This window comes from Vicia villosa, linkage group LG3 (genome assembly GCF_029867415.1).
Source record: "Vicia villosa cultivar HV-30 ecotype Madison, WI linkage group LG3, Vvil1.0, whole genome shotgun sequence".
In the NCBI taxonomy this organism is placed as follows: domain Eukaryota; kingdom Viridiplantae; phylum Streptophyta; class Magnoliopsida; order Fabales; family Fabaceae; genus Vicia; species Vicia villosa.
In genome coordinates this window covers 65,097,802-65,115,329 of record NC_081182.1, presented here as the reverse complement: position 1 = coordinate 65,115,329, position 17,528 = coordinate 65,097,802, and the positions used below count along the sequence as shown (strand labels likewise).

General features: G+C 33.1%; 2 protein-coding genes across 2 annotated transcripts; one reads left to right on the top strand and one right to left on the bottom strand.

Annotated features, from left to right (window-relative positions):
- The first annotated feature begins 3,261 nt into the window (after positions 1–3,261).
- LOC131655981 (serine carboxypeptidase 1-like) lies at positions 3,262–5,567 on the top strand. The gene is made up of 7 exons (XM_058925773.1): positions 3,262–3,752; positions 3,835–3,942; positions 4,025–4,299; positions 4,391–4,752; positions 4,853–4,945; positions 5,107–5,212; positions 5,299–5,567. Exons 1-7 carry the CDS (start codon positions 3,335–3,337, stop codon positions 5,449–5,451), a joined length of 1,515 nt encoding a protein of 504 aa, XP_058781756.1. The 5' UTR covers positions 3,262–3,334; the 3' UTR covers positions 5,452–5,567.
- A 6,453-nt stretch (positions 5,568–12,020) lies between these two features.
- On the bottom strand, positions 12,021–14,111 carry LOC131655980 (serine carboxypeptidase 1-like). Its single transcript, XM_058925772.1, has 7 exons — positions 13,727–14,111; positions 13,531–13,638; positions 13,178–13,452; positions 12,726–13,087; positions 12,514–12,606; positions 12,278–12,383; positions 12,021–12,190 (listed from the first exon to the last, which is right to left on the bottom strand). The coding sequence occupies exons 1-7, from the start codon at positions 14,109–14,111 to the stop codon at positions 12,038–12,040; spliced, it is 1,482 nt and encodes a 493-aa protein (XP_058781755.1). The 3' UTR covers positions 12,021–12,037.
- Between the last annotated feature and the right edge of the window lie 3,417 nt (positions 14,112–17,528).

Here is a 17,528-nt window from a genome sequence, read left to right as displayed (position 1 = left end):
CTATTTATACATTCAATTGGTGACCTTATGTAGTAGGTAAGGCCTAGGACTTTCTAAAAAGTGTCGCTGAGTTAGTTACAAGTTGTTAGATCAGATCTAGCTTATCTAATTGCGTAAGACAGTCCAGTTACAGTTAGCTACATAGGCTGAGTTATTGTACATCATGTTTAGAATAAGCTCATGTGATGTAACTGCATCTAATTGTGTTAGACAGTTCGGCTATAGTTAGTTATACAGGCTGCGTTAATGTAATCATGTCTACAGTAGGCTCCTATGAGTTTACTCATAAATCCTATTATATTACATGATTAACTCGTTTAATAGCCCCCTCAAGCTGCATTGTGGTTGATTTGAATAGAGTCACACAGTGAACTTGCTTCCCAGATCTTCAAAACCTAGAGGGAGGAAGTGTCTTGGTTAGGGCTTTTCCTTGTACAATTCTATAAGAAAACTGAACCGAACAATTATATAAGGTCATCCGAATTGAAGTGAACCGTTTCAATTTTTTTAGAATCAAACAGAACCAAAAGTTTTGGTTTGGTATAACGGTTCTTAATTTCCAATCATACCAAATCATTAGAAGACAAATTTTTTCAAACTAAACCATTTGTTAAAGAACCAAACCGTTATATTTGGTATAGAAGAAAAATAATTGTTTTTTCTTGCAAAAAAATTAACTTTTTTTTTTATTTTAAAAAATAAAAGACTTTTCAAATTTACGAAAAAAATGACTTTTTTATTTTGGAAAAAAATCAAATTTTTTTATTTTGGGGAAAAATCAAGTTTTTTTCCCCTCATTTTGTGAATTACATATTTATTGGTTATTTAATCAACTGATATAAATTGATGTTTTGAGCAACATGGATTTTTTCCGTAATGAAATAAATAAAATAAAAAATTTAATTTTACTGTATTTTCAAAAAACTCAAAATTTAAAGTATTTTCAAAAAATTCGATTTTAAAGTATTTTCAAAAAACTCAAAATTTAAAGTATTTTCAAAAAAATTCGATTTTAAAGTATTTTCAAAAAACTCGATATGACTGTATTTATGGAAAACTCAATTTTACAGTATTTTCAAAAAACTAGATTTTACTGTTTATCAAAAAACTCGATTTTACTGTATTTTCAAAAAACCTGATTTTATTGTACTTTTAGGAAAACTCAATTTTACTGTACTTTCAAAAAACCTGATTTTACTATATTTTCAAAAAATTCGATGTTATTTTATTCTAAAAAAATCGATTGAACTGTATTTTGAAAAAAACTCGATTTAACGGCATTTTCAAAAACTATTATTTTACTGTATTTTTGTAAAACCCGATTTAACTGTATTTTCAAAAAAAAAACCTGGTTTTATTGAATTTTTGGAAAGATTTGTTTTTATCGTGAATGTGAAAAAACTTGATTTTACTGTATTTTTAGAAAAACTCAATTTTTAGGAAATACAATAAAATCGAGTTTTTTTAAAAATACGGTAAATTTGCGTTTTTTGAAAATACAGTAAAAATGAATTTTTCTGAAAATACGGTAAATTCGAGTTTTTTTAAAAATACAGTAAATTCAATTTTTTGATATACAGAAAAATTGGGTTATCGAGATAAATACAGTAAATTCAATTTTAAAAAACAATTAGTAAAATCGTGTTTTTTGAAAATACGATAAAATCAGGTTTTTTGACAATAAGATAAAATAAAGTTGTAAAGAGAAACAGTAAAATCGGGTTTTTTGAAAATACTATAAAAGCGTGTTATATAAAAAAATGCCATAAAATCAGGTTTTTCCAAAGATATAGTAAAATTGGGATTTTCTCAAAATACAGTAAAATCGAGTTTTTCAAAAATACAGTAAAATCAAGTTTTTTAAAAAATTACAGTAAAATCGAGATTTTCAAATATACAGTACATCGAGTTTTTTTCCCAAAGTACAATGAAATTAGGTTTTTTTGAAAATAATGTAAAATCAGATTTTTAAAAAACACAATAAAATCGAGTTTTTTGAAATGACAGTAAAATTGGGTTTTTATTTTTGGAGAAATTGACTTCTTTAATTTTCGTAAAAAATATTTTTTTTTTTTTCTTTAGAAAATTCGTTTTTTTTTTTATATTTTCAAAAAAATGACTTTTCTAATTATTTGAAAAAAAATCGACTTTTTTTTATATTTTCAAAAAAATGACTTTTCTAATTATTTGAAAAAAAATCGACTTTTTTTATTGTCGAAAAAAACAATTTTTTATTTTTAAAAAAATCAAAATTTTGAATTTAGTTTTTTTTTTTTATTTTTGAAAAAGAAATTAAATTTAGAAACTAAAATACCAAACGGTTCGGTTCAGAGTTAATTTGAGATTGATTAATTGTTTAACGGTTCGATTCTTGAACAATTAATAAAATATAAGTTTGATTCACTAATCATTACTAATGGTTTGATTATTTTCACTTCAATTCGGTCCAGCTCAGCGGTTCGGTTCATGGTTTTTTTTAACAAATCCTAAGTGAAACCCCGTCTAGATCAAAAGAATAGGTTCACTATACTCAAATTATGATACAATAGAGTCTCAATGTGATGTACAAATTAGTGCTAACAACGTGCAAATTACAAAGCAAATTAATTTACAAATACGAAACAAAAAGCTAAAAATACCCAAAACTGCATCTTCAATACGAAGTTAATATCTCTGAACTCAAACTTCTTTTGACAATCCGAACAGTTACAATATAGACACATGTGTTGTAAGCTTGCCTTCCAAAGGTGTTAATGAACCTTAAATCGCTATTTTACGGAGGCTGATCCAGCTTTTTTCTTAAAGTAAAATTTAATTAAAGCACTATAGCATGAAAAATGCACAGTTGCCAATAAAAAGAATACAAACTGTCAAGCAACACCACTCAAGACAGACCAATGCACCAACATACAAAACAAATGCCTACACAAATAAATCACAACCTTCTCCACCACCTAAAAACAAAAGAGCCGCGGCACACCTAAGATGATCCAACATAACAAAACAATTATTTATTTTAATTATTTATGAAAAAGCATATTCAACCCTCTATGTAACCCAATTACACATTACCTCCACCACAAACTAATATAGGTTAGAGAAACATATATCTCACCCACTTTTCAAAGTTAATCACAAAATGCTAAAATTTTAAGTAACATCATATGCTAAAATCAAATCAGCCGGCTAATCAATGTATGGTCATTAACTAGTCAATAATAGTAGTAATGTTATCACTCTCTTGTTTCTTTCACATGCTTTCAACCACAATAAAACAACTCCTGCAGGATTTTCTTCTGTTTTTCATCTATAAATAGTTAGAAAGTAGAATCTTATGATATATAGAAACCAAGTTGAGAGCAAGATGAAGAAGGTTTCTCTTTATGCTTGTTTATTACTCAACTTGACTCTTTTCGCTATTGTTCCATATAGCAAGGCTAGTCAAGCTGATAAACTTGATGAGTTGATTCTGTCTAGAAGCTCCCAGAATCCTCCGAAGACTCTTTCATGGGAAGAAGAAGATACAGTGAAAACACAGTCTTCTTCATCTGCTTATGTTGTACCTCCTCAAGAGGAGCAAAGACTAGCTGACAAGATTGTCACATTGCCTGGTCAACCCAATGGAGTTAATTTTGACCAATACTCAGGCTATGTCACAGTTGATCATGAGGCTGGAAGAGAACTTTTCTACTATTTTGTGGAATCTCCATATAACTCATCAACTAACCCTTTAGTATTGTGGCTCAATGGAGGTAAGAATTGCCTAAGAAATTTTTTTATGCTAATAACTTTTGTTCTTTTGTATCATGACAACATATTGTCTGAAACTCACAGGACCTGGTTGTTCCTCACTCGGATATGGAGCCTTTGAGGAGCTAGGACCCTTCAGAATCAACTCTAATGGAAAAACTCTATACCGGAACCCATATGCTTGGAATGAAGGTGAGAGACAATCATCAATACAATTTTTTTTCTTCTTGAGACATGATTATCTTACCAACTTATATCATTGTGAAATATGCAGTTGCAAATGTACTTTTCTTGGAATCTCCAGCAGGAGTAGGCTTTTCCTACTCAAACACAACTTCTGACTACGACAAATCAGGAGATAAGACAACTGCCAAGGATGCTTATGTCTTCCTTATCAACTGGTTGGAGAGATTTCCGCAATACAAAACAAGAGATTTTTACATAACTGGAGAGAGTTATGCTGGTCACTATGTTCCTCAACTTGCATCCACTATTCTTCACAACAATAAACTCTTTAATCAAACCATTATCAACCTTAAAGGAATTTCAGTATGTTTTTCAAACTTCAAAAACTAGTCATGCAGTATAACTCAGTCTCATATATCAAACTTCATTATTATCTTTACTTCAAAATTTTCAGATAGGGAATGCTTGGGTTGATGATGCTACAGGTTCAAAGGGGTTATATGACTACTTTTGGACTCATGCTTTAAATTCAGATCAAACTCATGAGTTGATTGACAAGTACTGTGACTTCACTTCTCAAAATGATTCAGCAATATGTGCCAATGCAACCGCAAAGGCCTTAATTGAAAAAGGAAAGATAGATTTCTATAACATCTATGCTCCACAGTGTCATGATTCTTCTCTCAAAAATGGTTCAACTGGTTATGTAAGTAATGATTTTGACCCTTGTTCTGATTACTATGGTATTGCCTATCTAAATACACCAGAGGTTCAAAAGGCTCTTCATGCAAAACCTACAAATTGGAGTCATTGCGGGTAATAAGAAATCGTAATATATTACTACTGGTTTTGACACCTTATAACTGTGTTTTTCTATGCTAATCAAGAATATGTTATTTTTTATGACAATTCATAGTGATCTTATTACTAAATGGAATGACAGTCCAATCACCATCCTACCCACCATCAAGTATTTGATCGATAGCGGCATTAGATTATGGATATACAGGCAAGCTCAATTTCATTTCATTATTCTGAAGTGTTAACAACACTGATATGAAAATTTGAAAAAAAATCCACAAATCAATGAGATAACATGCATACTCTTGTGAATAATGAGATGTTGCATTTTAGTTTTATCAAAATTCTAGATGATTTGTTCTCTTACAGTGGCGATACAGATGCAAGAGTTCCGGTCACAACTTCAAGATACGCAATCAATACTTTTAAACTTCCTATCAACTCCGCTTGGCGTCCATGGTACTCCGGAAAAGAGGTACTGAAATTAGTCTATTTAGTGACTTTTCTTCTAGAGCAAGTAATTTAATATTTTGAAGCGTGACCAACTTTTAAATATGACAGATTGGAGGATATGTGGTGGGGTACAAAGGATTAACATTTGTTACAGTAAGAGGAGCAGGTCATCTTGTTCCAAGCTGGCAGCCGGCACGAGCTTTGACATTGATCTCGTCATTCATCTATGGAATTCTACCTCCTGTTTCACCATCAAATTAGTGGCTTTTAAGCATGATCCTTGTTTCAATTTACTTTCTTGAAATGCATTTGTGCCAAATCTACTAGTTAGATTGTTATAAAAGAAAAATTAGTTTCAACTTTCAGTTAAATGTTTTTTTACGTTCTAACTGGTGTTAATATAACTTCGGTATCTAATGTAGCCTAATTCATAAGTAACAAAATAACTTCTCCATAGCTTTCTTTTGCCACAAATCGTAATAAAAACAAGGCGAATCAATGCAAGTCGATATCAAAAGGAATGCAAACTAACATTTAAAAGTAAATATAAGTCTAAACATTCTAATATTTTTACTATTATGAAATGTACAAAATTTTAACAAAACTACTTTAAGAGAAATCATGAATAATAAAAGTGACTGCATCAGATAGGTATAAAAATTTCTCATAAGTCGGGAATTGATTGATTACCTCTTATAACACAAAAAGAATTATTGTCAAAACATATTGATCACTAACGTTACGTGAACAACATCTTTACTTAGTCCACACGAATAGAATGTGTGACAAGGGAGTATTCCGTCTATAGTGCTAATTGCAAACTAAGAAAAACTTTAGAGAGAGTACAGACTCAAAACTCTATAGAACTGGCACCTTTGAAGAAATGTGTGTTAATGTTGGTGTCTGAAACCGACATCGACATTTGTGATTACATTAAATTTATTTATTTTTTCATATTATTATCAGTGTCAGTGTCGATGTCGTGTTTCCAATGTCCATGTTTCATAGGCTTAGAATCTTTGTGCAATTAGGGTTTGAAAATACATGAAAGAGTCACTATCACCATACATAAGGGCTCTATCTACGGATGACAATAAGTACCCATGGACACGGGTACTAGTCTCCATCTATTTGTCTCATTGTATAAATGTGATACATGTGTCCGTCCCATACCCGTGGAGATATCCATATGATAGGTATCAGTGGATTTTGAGATACCTGCATTTTTATTTACGGTGTCCATGAATACTTTAACACCATAATCATATGTCTAGAATAATGGTGAGAATTGAATCGAACTCTATTATATCTAAGTGTAACTTCTGGTTCGACGGAAAATATGCATGAGGTCGAAAATTGTTTGCATGCTACTGTCGAAGACCTACATACTGTAGTCGAAGTGTGTTCTAGTATGTGGGTGTCGAAATGTTAGGGTTGTTGGTATTTCGAATTGGGCCTGTTTGTAATGTTCAATTGTTTAAGTTAGCTTATACCCTAAGTTAGCTTGTTTGGGTATTTGTGAAAAATCCCATTAGTTTAGTATGTTAGGTTTATTATAAATAGCATACTAACATCTCATTATTGCATACTAGAAATCCAAATTTAGGGTGAGAGGGTTATTTGTTATTCTTGTGACACTTGTAATCTTGTTTAAAAGAGAAAGTAAAGAATAACAGTTATAAACAATCCTTGTTGTTCTTCTTACTTCCCATTGTGTTCCCTATTATACTCTGTTCTTGGCATCATTTTAATTTTCACAATATTAATAATTACAATATTTACTACTGGTACATGATACTTCAATGTACAAGTCTAGAATTGGACCGAGTAATTTTTTTACAATACAACAAGTCGAACTTATACATCATTGTCAGATAGAAATCTCTAGCACATCAAATATGTGATTCAACGAATCTTCAGTGCCAAACCTTTAGCTGCAAATCTCATTCAAGCATCTTCTTATTTTTAAAATTAATATAACAACTTGGAATGAGATGCTAATCTCATTGGGTTCCCGAACTAATCCATTTAATCTCTTACTACCCTTCTACACGGTTCAATGTAAAATTGCACAATTGTTGAAAGAGTATTGTGGTGTACTTGTCTCCCACCATAAACTTGATTAGGATTAGACACATAATTCACCTCTTCACCCGGTGGAGGACAAAAACCTGTTTGATGGTCACCCCTACACAATTCACAACACATCACATGTTGATTTTTAGAAGGGCTCCCATTTATCTCTTTGATTTGTTGAGTGAGCAATTCTACTTGTTGTGTCAATAACTTGTTTTGAGCAAGTATTGCATCACTAGTATTCAATTCAAGAACTCCCGGTTTTCTTTGCGATGCACTACGGTTGTGTTGCCCTTGATGATCATTCAAATCCATCCTATCAATGATAGCAATTGCTTCTGCAGCAGTTTTTGACATCAACGAACCACCCGCGGTAGCATCTAAAAGAGTTTTTGGTTGAGGTTGGAGTCCATTTCTAAAGATATGGATTTGAGACAATTCATCAAACCCATGACCTTTGCATTTTCTAACCATGGACTTGAACCTCTCCCATGCTTCATTGAGAGATTCATTCGAACCTTGAGAGAACACCGCAATAGAAGTTTTCGCTTCCATGAACCTATTGTGAGGAAAAAACCGATCCAAAAACTTCTCTTCTAACTCGTTCCAATTTGTCATGACATTATTTGGTTGATTAAGGTACCATTCCTTAGCTTTTCCAATTAAGGAATGAGGAAAGAGTCTCCTGAACACCTGTTCTTCTTGGTCTTCCGGAGCACCAATTGTTCCGGCGATCTCGTAGAACTTTGTTAGATGAGTAAATGGATCCTCGTGATCTGCCCCTGTGAACGGATTTTGGTATAATAATTGAAGTAACCCCGTCTTCATTTCGGAGTTTCTTCCATTGGCCTGATCACGAGCAAATTGTGCATTGAGACGAGGGCTGTTAACACATGGCCCTCGAGGTGGAGGATCCGCAGCCATTTCTTCCTCAACCAAGTTTTCAACCGGAGTTGAAGAAGATGCTTCTTGTTGTTGTCTTCTTTCCCTAGCTAGTTGTCTCCTCCTACGAGTTTTTCTATTCTCTCTACGAGCAGTCCTCTCAATCTCAGGATCAAAAAGGAGTTGATCTGCAGGTATACGTCCTCGCATAAACTGTAATCTGAAAAACTAACCAAGCAAATTAACAAACACAAGGAAAATAAATTTAGAAACAAGATATTAATTATAAGACTCAATACAAAACAAACTATTGCAATGCTTGCAATATCTAAACAACAATCCCCGGCAACGGCGCCATTTTGTTGAAAGAGTATTGTGGTGTACTTTTCGTTTATATCGTATCCACAGGGATTATTGCGATATCACCGCCGTTCTATAGCCTATTTTGTCTTGAGTTAATGTTACTTTAGTTTTAAGTTTGTAAAAGATCATTCAATTTTAGTAGCAAAGAGTAAATTAATGAAAGTTCTAAGTTAAAGAAAATGTATCAAGATTCGATTTCATCGACCTAAGTTTGTATGTTTCCTTATAAATATATGCTTATGTTCTTGCTAATGATCAATATAATTACGTATCGACACCTATATCGTCCGTGTCTGCAACGATATAGCTAGATTTACCGTATTGTTTAACCGACGATTTCTCCACCGTTTAAACAATACAAATAACGTTTTAAAACCGATACTTAGTAAACATCAAACTCTAAATCCATGTCTGCAAATTATAGTTTGAAAGATGATGAGTTAGGTCTAGATACAAACATTGATGTCTCAAACATTTATACCAAAGAAAAGCTTTAATAAACAAACTAAACCATCTATATTGATCATCACTTGTTCATACACATATATTCACAAGAAAAACATACAAAAGGCTAGGAAGATTACATCTTATCTTGATACAAAAGGGATTTAGCTATCCATGAGAATGGTAGCTTGCACAAGAAGGAAAGGATGAAGATCAACAAGCATCAAAGGCGATTAATCGACGATCAAGGCTTCCAATCTTCAACTCTATGTTTGCTACAGTAGACAAGTGTTCTTAAGCTCTCAAAATCAACCACACACCACAAAATATCTGAAAATCTCTTTATATAGTTTTTCTGAAATCTGTCCAGGGCGCGTCGCGCCCTCCAGCGCGCTACGCGCCATTACACTTATAAAATATAAACCGCCCATGCGCGCGACGCGCGCAGATCTCTGGATGAAGCTTCAAAATCTCTTGCCCAGGGCGCGACGCGCCCACATGCCCGCGCGACGCGCGCATACTTCTGCCAGGCACTCTCTTGCCAAGCTCAAAACATCCCAAAATTGGCCAAAACCTACACAATCAAAACTAAAAACACAAATTAACATAAAATGAAAGCTAAAAAATGTAAACTATAAATAATTATCTAAAACTTCAAAGAATTAAAAGCATACTCGATAAAATCGGTTCAAAGGTGCCACTAATTAAACTAAATATTAACAATATTTGGCACCTAACAACAATCCATCAAGGTAACTCATACATTCCAAACTTCACTACTAGAATAAACCCTTATTCTAAGGCCTATAGAAATGTTGTGGCACTACATAATCCTAAATCACTCACACGGGGGTCCAACTCAGAGGTAGCTCGCATGTACTCCTAGAAGTAGAGTTTAGCGAAGGGTGTTGTAGTGCATGTGTGACTCGCTTGTACTTCTAGACATTGCATATCTGCGGACGTTTGGCAGAATGTTGTAGAGCGGGGCGTAGCTCATCTATCCTCCTAAACTATTAGAACTCAGGGAAATAAGCTCTGAGTTCAGTGATGGTACCGCATACATTAAAGCAGATGATAAGCGCATTTAATAAGCATTTATGTGTATTAGAGTTTGACCTAACTCATCCTTACAAAACCGGTTGGTAAGGTGAGGAGTGTCCCTCTATATATACTCTTTCAATGCTCTATCTCTAGCCAATGTGGGACTTTAGGATCTTCCTAATACACCCCCTCACGCCCAGCACTCTTTTGGGCTTGGTGCGTGGATATTAATGGTGGGCGGCCCATGGTCCGATCGATAGGCTCTGATACCATATTAGAGTTTGACCTAACTCATCCTTACAAAACCGGTTGGTAAGGTGAGGAGTGTCCCTCTACATATACTCTTTCAATGCTCTATCTCTAGCCAATGTGGGACTTTAGGATCTTCCTAATAATGTGCATACTGTGTAATGTTGTATGATTCTACGTAATGTGGTATGAATTGTGTAAATGTGACATATTGTGATTATGCTACCCTTTGTTGTTATTATACCATGTATATTATAGAATGTATTTTCACATCTTTGTTTCTATGTTTTTTTAATGTGAATATACATGCAGAGTATTCTTAGGTCGAGACTGAGGAGTAGTCGTTTTGCAGTACCATCTGGGAGATGGTATAGAATGTCAGTTCATTAGTTTTCCTTTATACTTATGTTTTGTTGAACCATTTAATTAGCTAGTTTGTTTAATTTGTAATAAGGCTATGATATTGTGACATCGGGGTCGGGATTCATATTTTGAAATTATTATGTTGATGTTATGTTTTGTTTTGATCAAAGTATTTATTTATGAGAAATTTCCATGTTATCTATATTAATCTGATACCCTTTTGATTTTATAATTACATATTTCGCAAAGTATGTCATATTATAAAGAATTTTTTTCATTAGGGTTTAGGGTGTCACATTTTTTTGTCTCTGATTGGGCTTCATGCCTAGTGACTAAAAATCAATTTCATGATATTTGATGAAACTGGATTCAACTCCAGTCTCTTGAAAACAAAGAATCAAGCAATCGTGTCAAGATCATCCAGTGAAGCGGAATATCGAACCATTTCTCATGCCAATAGTGAAATCATTTGGTTGAGATTTGAGAAGCTTATTGTAATGTCTACCCATTAATTGTGATTCACCCACAACTTTGTATGGTGACAATTAATTTGCACTCTATCTGAGATAGACTATCTCGTGACAAATCCTGTTTTTCATGGAAGAATTAAGCACATATAGGTGGATTGTCATTTCATACGTCAACATTTACAATCAGGCATAATTTCTACTGCCTACACGCCAACTAAACAACAACCAACTGATATTTTTACAAAATCCTTGTGCACTAATACTTTCTCTCTACTAAGGCGGTAATAAAGTGTCAATAGTTATAATCCAAGACACCAAGTCGGGTGTTCATAATCCAAGACACCAACTTGAAGGGAAGTAATAAAGTGTCAATAGTTATAAAGTTCATAACAGAATTTGTTATGTAACAATTTTGTTTTCCCTCTCCTAGAAGTTAAGATAAAAGATAAAGTTAGTTTTCATAGATAGGGTTTCTATTCAAAATTAGTAGTTATCTTAACAATTTAGTTGTCACAAAATTAGTAGTTATTGATTGTGTCATATAGCTTTGTAATCAAGTTGTGCACAATCAATAAACTAGAATTCTATTAGAGATCTCTTATCATTTGGTTCATACAAATGCGACATAAAAAAACAAACATTAAACACTCTCACAACAAGGGAGATCCTACGGCTCGGATTCAAGCAGATGACCTATTCAAGATCAAGGTTGATATGATCTGTCAGGTCATGGCAAGCCTTCACCCAGGTGGAGATTGGATGGGACATGTTGCACGCGCCCTCGACAATCCTCGTACCTTCACGGGTGAAGATTCCCTAGAAAACCTTTCTAGACTAAGGGATGGAGTTGTGACTAATTGGAAGTTGAAACTAATTTTTTATTACAATCTAACAAGTAGATTAGGCTCACAGTGCATTTCAACAAAGTAAATTGAAACATAGAGCATGCTTAGAAGCCATTAATTTGATGGTGAGACAGGAGGCAGGATTCCATAGATGAATGATGAGATCAAAGTCAAAGCTCGTTCCGGCTGCCAGCTTGGAACAAGATGTCCGGATCCTCTTACTGTGACAAATGTCAATCCTTTGTATCCCACAACATATCCTCCAATCTGTCATTATCACAATTTGGTCACATTTCAAAAATATTCAATTACTTGCTCTAGAAGAAAAGTCACTAAATAGACTAATTTCCGTACCTCTTTTCCGGAGTACCATGGACGCCAAGGATAGTTGACAGGAAGCTTAAGAGTGTTGATGGAATATCTTGAAGATGTAACTGGAACCCTTGCATCTGTATCACCACTGTAATAGATAATACAAAAATGCAACATCTCATTATTCACAATAGTCTACATGGTAAACTATTTTTCTGTGTATTCAAATTTTCATATCAGTGTTAACACTTTGTTATATGATATGAAATTGATCTTGCCTGTATATCCATACTTTAATGCCACTGTCGATGAGATACTTGATGGTGGGAAGGACGGTAACTGGACTGTCTATCCAGTTACGAATGACACGGCTGCAAGTTGTCAAAAAAATAATACCTTCTTGATTAACATAAAAAAATACAATTATGGAGGTATCGAAACAAACAGTACTATTTTGCAAATTTCTTAAAAGGGATTAGGGATTACTTACGTGCAAAAGGTCCAATTAGTAGGTATTGCATGAAGAGCCTTTTGAACCTCTGGTCTATTTAGATAGGCAACACCATAGTAATCAGAACAAGGGTCAAACTCATTACTTACATAACCAGTTGAGACATTTTTGAGAGAAGAATCGTGACATTGTGGAGCATAGATGTTATAGAAATCTATGTGCCCTATCTCATTTGAAGCTCTTATTGTTGCATTGTAACATATTGCTGATTCATTTTCAGAGTTGAAGTCACAGTACTTGTCAATCAACTCATGAGTTTGATCTGAGTTCAAAGCATGAGTCCAAAAGAAATCGAATATCCCTTTTAAATCTGTAGCATCATTAATCCAAGGATTTCCTATCTGAAATTTTTTAATACAAGATAAGAAAGTTAGACATAAATGATTGTGAGTTATACTGCATTATGAGTGTTTGAAGTTTGAACAACATACAGAAATGCCTTTGAGGTTAATAATGAATTGGTTATAGAGTTTATTATTGTGAAGAATAGTGGATGCAAGCTGAGGAGCAAAGTGACCAGCATAACTCTCTCCAGTTAGGTAAAAATCTCTTGTTTTGTACTCTGGAAATCTCTCCAACCAGTTGATTAGGAAGACATATGCATCCTTTGCAGCTGTCTTATCTCCTGAATTGTTGTAGTCAGAAGTCGTGTTCGAGTAGGAAAAGCCTACTCCTGCTGGAGATTCCAAGAAAAGTATATTTGCAACTGCATATTTCACAATGATATTAGTTGGTTAGATACTCATCTCTCAAGGAAAATCAATTATACTGATGATTGTCGCACCTTCGTTCCAAGCATATGGGTTACGGTGGAGAGTTTTTCCATCAGAGTTGACTCTGAAGGGTCCTAGCTCCTCAAAGGCTCCATACCCCAGTGAGGAACAACCAGGTCCTGCATGTTTCAAACATCGTGTTAAAAAAAAAAACACATAAAGGAACAAAAGTTTTAAGCATAAAGCCGTTTGTGAGACTGTTTTTACCTCCACTGAGCCACAATATTAGAGGTTTGGTGGAAGAGTTATGTGGAGACTCAACAAAATAATAGAAAAGTTCTCTCTCAGTCTCATGATCAACTGTGACATAGCCTGAGTATTGGTCAAAATCAACTCCATAGGGTTGACCAGGCAATGTGACAATCTTATCAGCTAGTATTTTGCCCTCTTGAGGAGGTACAACATAAGCAGAAGAAGACTGTGTTTTCAATGCATCTTCAGCTTCCCATGAAAAAGTCTTAGGAGGATTCTGTGAGCTTCTGGACAGAATCAACTCATCAAGTTTATCAGCTTGAGTAGCTTTGCTATATGGAACAATAGCCAAAAGACTAAAGTTGAGTAATAAACAAGCATAAAGAGAAACCTTCTTCATCTTGTTCTTAACTCGGTTTCTATATATCATAAGTTTCTAGTTTCTAACTATTTATAGATGAAAAACAGTGGAAAGTCTTGTAGGAGTTGTTTTGTTGTGGTTGGAGACATGTGAATGAAACAAAAGAATGATAACATTACTATTGAACAATTACTATGTATAGATATTAGCCGGCTGATTTCATTAAGTTTCTCCTTTGAATTGTTCTTTCTCTCTTTTCTAGAACCATGTGAAGTTATTTAAAAATTTAGCAACTTTGAAAGTTAATGGGGTATTTGTTCCTCTAACTTATTGCTATGGTTTATGCAGTAATGTATTTCCATCTGAGAGCATCTGTAATATATTGTTAGTTTGGGGTGGGAATATGCTTACTCGAGGAAGGCTTTACATAAAAGGTTTTGTTCAAAGAATTTAAGGTCTAAGTTGGGCCATAACATGTTGTATACTTTATTTGAAAATTTATTTGTACACCTGAAACCTCAAAATACTCTTTCGAGATGTATTTTCGAGAATACCGGAAAAATTAGGGATTTTGGTTAATTCAGATATGTATATTCGAAGACACCCAAAAAAAATTATCATATGCGTATCCGAATTAATTAAAAACCCAAATTTCTTTTGATTTTATTTTAAATATTTATTATTTTAATTATTATTTTAGAAGTTTTAATTTTGTCGGTTTTAATTATTATCTAAAATTGTTGTCATAATATATATATATATATATATATATATATATATATATATATATATATATATATATATATATATATATATATTAATATTATCTTTGTCCTATTTAATTAAATGGTTTCTATTTAAAAGTTGAGGAATTAATAACTTACTTTAGGATATTTAATTAAAAAATAAATTAAAAAAATGTATTTAAAAATAATTATTTAATTTTTTAAGAATTTAAAAATTGCTGTTTTTAATGCAAAATTTTCTTTTTGAAAAATACAATATTTTATATTTAATTTTACAACAATGGTATATATTATTATCTAAAAGATAGAAAAACCAAATAATTTATTTTTTCAATAATTTTATTTAATTAATTATAAATTTTAATTTTGTAATAATTTTATTTAATCAATTTTATATCAAAATAATGTGTTGACTTAAATTTTTTTTACGCTAATATTATTATTATTATATCTTGATTATAATGATATATATATATATATATATATATATATATATATATATATATATATATATATATTTAATAATATATTTTAATTTAATATAATTAATTATATTATTAATTGTATTGATTCACTTTGAATTTAATTTTTTAATAAATATTGAGTTATTTCAGATATGCATATCCGAAATATTTCAACACAAAAAATTGGAATATTTCGGATATTCATCTCTGAAAACATCTATTTCTAAAAAAAAAAAAGGTGAGTTCGGATATGCATATCCGAAGTCACATTTTTTTCTGTCTTCGGATATGCATATCTGAAGTCACCTTTTTTCTATAAAAAAGGTGTCTTCGGATATGTATATCCGAAATCACCCTTTTTATTTTAGAAAAAGATGTCTTCGAAGATGTACATCCGAAATATAGGGGTATTTTGGGTTTTTCACCACGGTCTGTAAGAAGGTATATGGGTGTATAAAGAAATTGTCTTTTATTTTCAGTTATTATCAAATTTATTTAAGGTGGATTTTGGAAGTAGGTTTTGAATGGTTTTGGAGGAGACAGATTTGGAGGGTTGCGTCTATATTAAAATGTGTTTGATACAATATTTTAAAACTTAAACTAGACCGAGCGAATCGGGAATTGAATGAGCCATTGATTTAGTGTGATTGTTGGACTGGATAAGCTATTGAATCGGGGAGAACCGACTAGAATCAATAAAAATCATTGAATCAACGGTTTTGAAAAACTGTCGGGTTAAATGGTTATTTTTTTCAAACAAACGACGTCGTTTTGATAATTTTTTTAAAAAAATAAAATTAAAATATAAGTAGACTTTACTTAAAACTCATAGGAATTTCTTAACCTACCCTATGCTTTTCTTACGTACCACGCAAATTTCCAAAAATGCTCCCGAAAACTGAAAATACATTTCCAGGACACACCAAAACCTTGGAAACCTGGATTTTGGTGGACGAGACCCTATGTAACAGCTTTAAATTAACCGAAAATACAACTACGGGTAGGAACCAGAGATGTATTTCCGGAACCGCCCCAAATTCATATGAATTTTTAAGATTGAAGAACGCTTACACGCAAAAACAAACTAGAAATGCACTTACCTCGTATCTCGGGTTATTCATTTACCGCAGGTTATACTAAGGATTGTCTGCGTGCCACTGCATTCGACCCACTCAAAGGGAATCGATTCCATTTGACGGCGTTGCTATGTTTTCTGGATGTTTGGCTTGCAGATTGGCAAGACGGCTGCTTATTTGCTTGAGCGCGTCATGCGCCAGTTCGGGTACATGCATGATATTCCATGGGATCCTACTGTTTCTGCTTCTCCCCTCGTGAAACGAAGGGATATGAATGCCTTATTCGATGATTTTGAAAATCTTCTTATGCTAGATGAGACCCGGAGTACCATAGCACCATACGACAGGAGCTACATTGACGGCTATATCATTTTGTTCTTCAAGGTGTCCCATTCATACCTAACATAGGATGCTCCAGGAAATCCACTAAGGCCAGCTCATCGGGAGATTTTAGAGGAGGAGTAGGCTAGGGACGTTCATGCCACTGATGTAGTGTCTTGGTGTCGTCGTATCATGGAGATCGCACATGCGGGTATTGATGGAGGATTATTTTCTGATGGGTATGAGGTTAGAGGTGTACTAGATGTTATCATGGCGGAGGCTTAGGGGGCTCTGCTGTACAGGAGGCAGCAGAGGAATGTCGGGGTGACGGGTTGACTCATAGTCCGCCATACCCAGTAGACGTCGTATATCTTTATGTATTTTGGTTTAAATTTAATATTATGTGTATTGATTTTTTGGATTGTATTTGGATATCATTTTTGTTACTGACTGTATTTGGATATATTTTGGTTAGTTTTCCCACAATTTGTATTATGTATATATGTGTGTGTGTGTGTTTATGCTTGAATTGTATTCAAAATTTGTTGCAGCTGGTTAATTTTATAACTTACAAAAATATTTGAAACAAAAATTGTATTTGCTGACAGACCAGAAATGTATTTGCTGCTAAATCAGAAATGTATTTCCGGTTTCAAAATGGAGATGCATCTCCAGAACTAACTAAAAGCTAACAAAAAAAAGGTGCGTCCAGAAAATGCATTTCCGATTTTCCATGGACATTTTTGGAATTTCATAGGGTATTGTTCACCCCTATAGGGTGGAATAAGAAATTTCCAAACTTATTTCGAACAATTTTTCCTCTTTAAAATTAAATTTATTAGAATTAGA

Bases quoted from the DNA above. Each gene is read 5' to 3' on its own strand.
- LOC131655981 (XM_058925773.1), top strand. From the start codon at position 3,335: ATGATATATAGAAACCAAGTTGAGAGCAAGATGAAGAAGGTTTCTCTT. The intron at 3,943-4,024 runs GTGAGAGACAAT...TGAAATATGCAG, and splicing joins CCCATATGCTTGGAATGAAG to TTGCAAATGTACTTTTCTTG. The intron at 4,300-4,390 runs GTATGTTTTTCA...CAAAATTTTCAG, and splicing joins TCAACCTTAAAGGAATTTCA to ATAGGGAATGCTTGGGTTGA.
- LOC131655980 (XM_058925772.1), bottom strand. From the start codon at position 14,111: ATGAAGAAGGTTTCTCTTTATGCTTGTTTATTACTCAACTTTAGTCTT. The intron at 13,453-13,530 runs GTGCGACAATCA...TGAAATATGCAG, and splicing joins CCCATATGCTTGGAACGAAG to TTGCAAATATACTTTTCTTG. The intron at 12,191-12,277 runs GTACGGAAATTA...TGATAATGACAG, and splicing joins CATGGTACTCCGGAAAAGAG to ATTGGAGGATATGTTGTGGG.